The sequence below is a fragment of the Scomber scombrus genome, chromosome 6, assembly GCF_963691925.1.
Source record: "Scomber scombrus chromosome 6, fScoSco1.1, whole genome shotgun sequence".
Classification (NCBI taxonomy): Eukaryota; Metazoa; Chordata; class Actinopteri; order Scombriformes; family Scombridae; genus Scomber; species Scomber scombrus.
In genome coordinates this window covers 279831-282330 of record NC_084975.1, presented here as the reverse complement: position 1 = coordinate 282330, position 2500 = coordinate 279831, and the positions used below count along the sequence as shown (strand labels likewise).

General features: G+C 46.0%; 1 protein-coding gene across 1 annotated transcript in view; it reads left to right on the top strand.

Moving 5' to 3' along the window:
* The window catches only part of lamb1a (laminin, beta 1a), a 30690-nt gene that overhangs the window by 5084 nt on the left and 23106 nt on the right, over window positions 1-2500 (top strand). The window contains 1 exon segment of the mRNA XM_062420659.1: window positions 2473-2500. This exon segment is cut by the window's right edge and continues 202 nt beyond it. Within this exon segment, the coding sequence (XP_062276643.1) occupies window positions 2473-2500 (28 nt within the window).

Below are 2500 nucleotides of genomic sequence, written 5' to 3'. Positions count from 1 at the left end.
TTTTGAAAGTCTCCCCAGATGTTGCAGGCTGTGTAACTGGCAGCGTGTCAGTGGGGGCGGGGGGGGGGGCGGGGTCTGCCTGCAGGTCTGTGGGGGTCTGTGTTGGTCTCTGCTGGTTCTCAGAGTTCAGTTTGCAGATGAGCAAGATGTTTGGGCTGCTGCTCGGTGAGTAACACTTCAACTTATCTTTGTTAATAATAATCATATCACATCAGTCTCTGTGATGTTACCCTAACCCTCAGTCTCTGTGATGTTACCCTAACCCTCAGTCTCTGTGATGTTACCCTAACCCTCAGTCTCTGTGAGGATGTTACCCTAACCCTCAGTCTCTGTGATGTTACCCTAACCCTCAGTCTCTGTGATGTTACCCTAACCCTCAGTCTCTGTGACGTTACCCTAACCCTCAGTCTCTGTGATGTTACCCTAACCCTCAGTCTCTGTGATGTTACCCTAACCCTCAGTCTCTGTGATGTTACCCTAACCCTCAGTCTCTGTGATGTTACCCTAACCCTCAGTCTCTGTGATGTTACCCTAACCCTCAGTCTCTGTGATGTTACCCTAACCCTCAGTCTCTGTGATGTTACCCTAACCCTCAGTCTCTGTGACGTTACCCTAACCCTCAGTCTCTGTGAGGATGTTACCCTAACCCTCAGTCTCTGTGATGTTACCCTAACCCTCAGTCTCTGTGATGTTACCCTAACCCTCAGTCTCTGTGATGTTACCCTAACCCTCAGTCTCTGTGATGTTACCCTAACCCTCAGTCTCTGTGATGTTACCCTAACCCTCAGTCTCTGTGATGTTACCCTAACCCTCAGTCTCTGTGATGTTACCCTAACCCTCAGTCTCTGTGACGTTACCCTAACCCTCAGTCTCTGTGATGTTACCCTAACCCTCAGTCTCTGTGATGTTACCCTAACCCTCAGTCTCTGTGAGGATGTTACCCTAACCCTCAGTCTCTGTGATGTTACCCTAACCCTCAGTCTCTGTGATGTTACCCTAACCCTCAGTCTCTGTGATGTTACCCTAACCCTCAGTCTCTGTGATGTTACCCTAACCCTCAGTCTCTGTGATGTTACCCTAACCCTCAGTCTCTGTGATGTTACCCTAACCCTCAGTCTCTGTGACGTTACCCTAACCCTCAGTCTCTGTGAGGATGTTACCCTAACCCTCAGTCTCTGTGATGTTACCCTAACCCTCAGTCTCTGTGATGTTACCCTAACCCTCAGTCTCTGTGAGGATGTTACCCTAACCATCAGTCTCTGTGACGTTACCCTAACCCTCAGTCTCTGTGATGTTACCCTAACCCTCAGTCTCTGTGAGGATGTTACCCTAACCCTCAGTCTCTGTGACGTTACCCTAACCCTCAGTCTCTGTGATGTTACCCTAACCCTCAGTCTCTGTGACGTTACCCTAACCCTCAGTCTCTGTGATGTTACCCTAACCCTCAGTCTCTGTGATGTTACCCTAACCCTCAGTCTCTGTGATGTTACCCTAACCCTCAGTCTCTGTGACGTTACCCTAACCCTCAGTCTCTGTGATGTTACCCTAACCCTCAGTCTCTGTGAGGATGTTACCCTAACCCTCAGTCTCTGTGACGTTACCCTAACCCTCAGTCTCTGTGATGTTACCCTAACCCTCAGTCTCTGTGATGTTACCCTAACCCTCAGTCTCTGTGATGTTACCCTAACCCTCAGTCTCTGTGACGTTACCCTAACCCTCAGTCTCTGTGATGTTACCCTAACCCTCAGTCTCTGTGATGTTACCCTAACCCTCAGTCTCTGTGATGTTACCCTAACCCTCAGTCTCTGTGATGTTACCCTAACCCTCAGTCTCTGTGACGTTACCCTAACCCTCAGTCTCTGTGATGTTACCCTAACCCTCAGTCTCTGTGATGTTACCCTAACCCCCAGTCTCTGTGATGTTACCCTAACCCTCAGTCTCTGTGACGTTACCCTAACCCTCAGTCTCTGTGATGTTACCCTAACCCTCAGTCTCTGTGAGGATGTTACCCTAACACTTTCAATTCCTCACAGATGAAAGTTTTTATTTCTATGAGCATTTAATTCATTAATGAATCATTCTGTTCTCTCATATACTGAATATTATTATACTGAATTATATTATGTGAACAGCTTCAGAGAGATAAAAGAGTTCAATAATCAGAACGTAATAAAACATGCAGAATTATTAGTCATGAAAAGTTTCAACATTTCAGTCAAAGTGTTTTTTATAAAAGTCAAAGACAATAAAATAAAAGCACAAATAAAATCAAGTTATAGAAGAAGAAGTAAAGTTTTAAATGAAAGGAAGTGGAGCTGTGTGATGTAATCAGTCAGTGATTGGTCAGTTAATCACTCACTGGTTTCACAGACACGATTCGACCAATGAGAAGAGACTAAATGTTCAGCACTCTTCTTTGTTGGTGTAATTATTTACCTGTCAATCAAACAGTGGACTCTCCTCTGCTCTCAGCTCTACAGGTGTTCACCTTTGCCCAGGT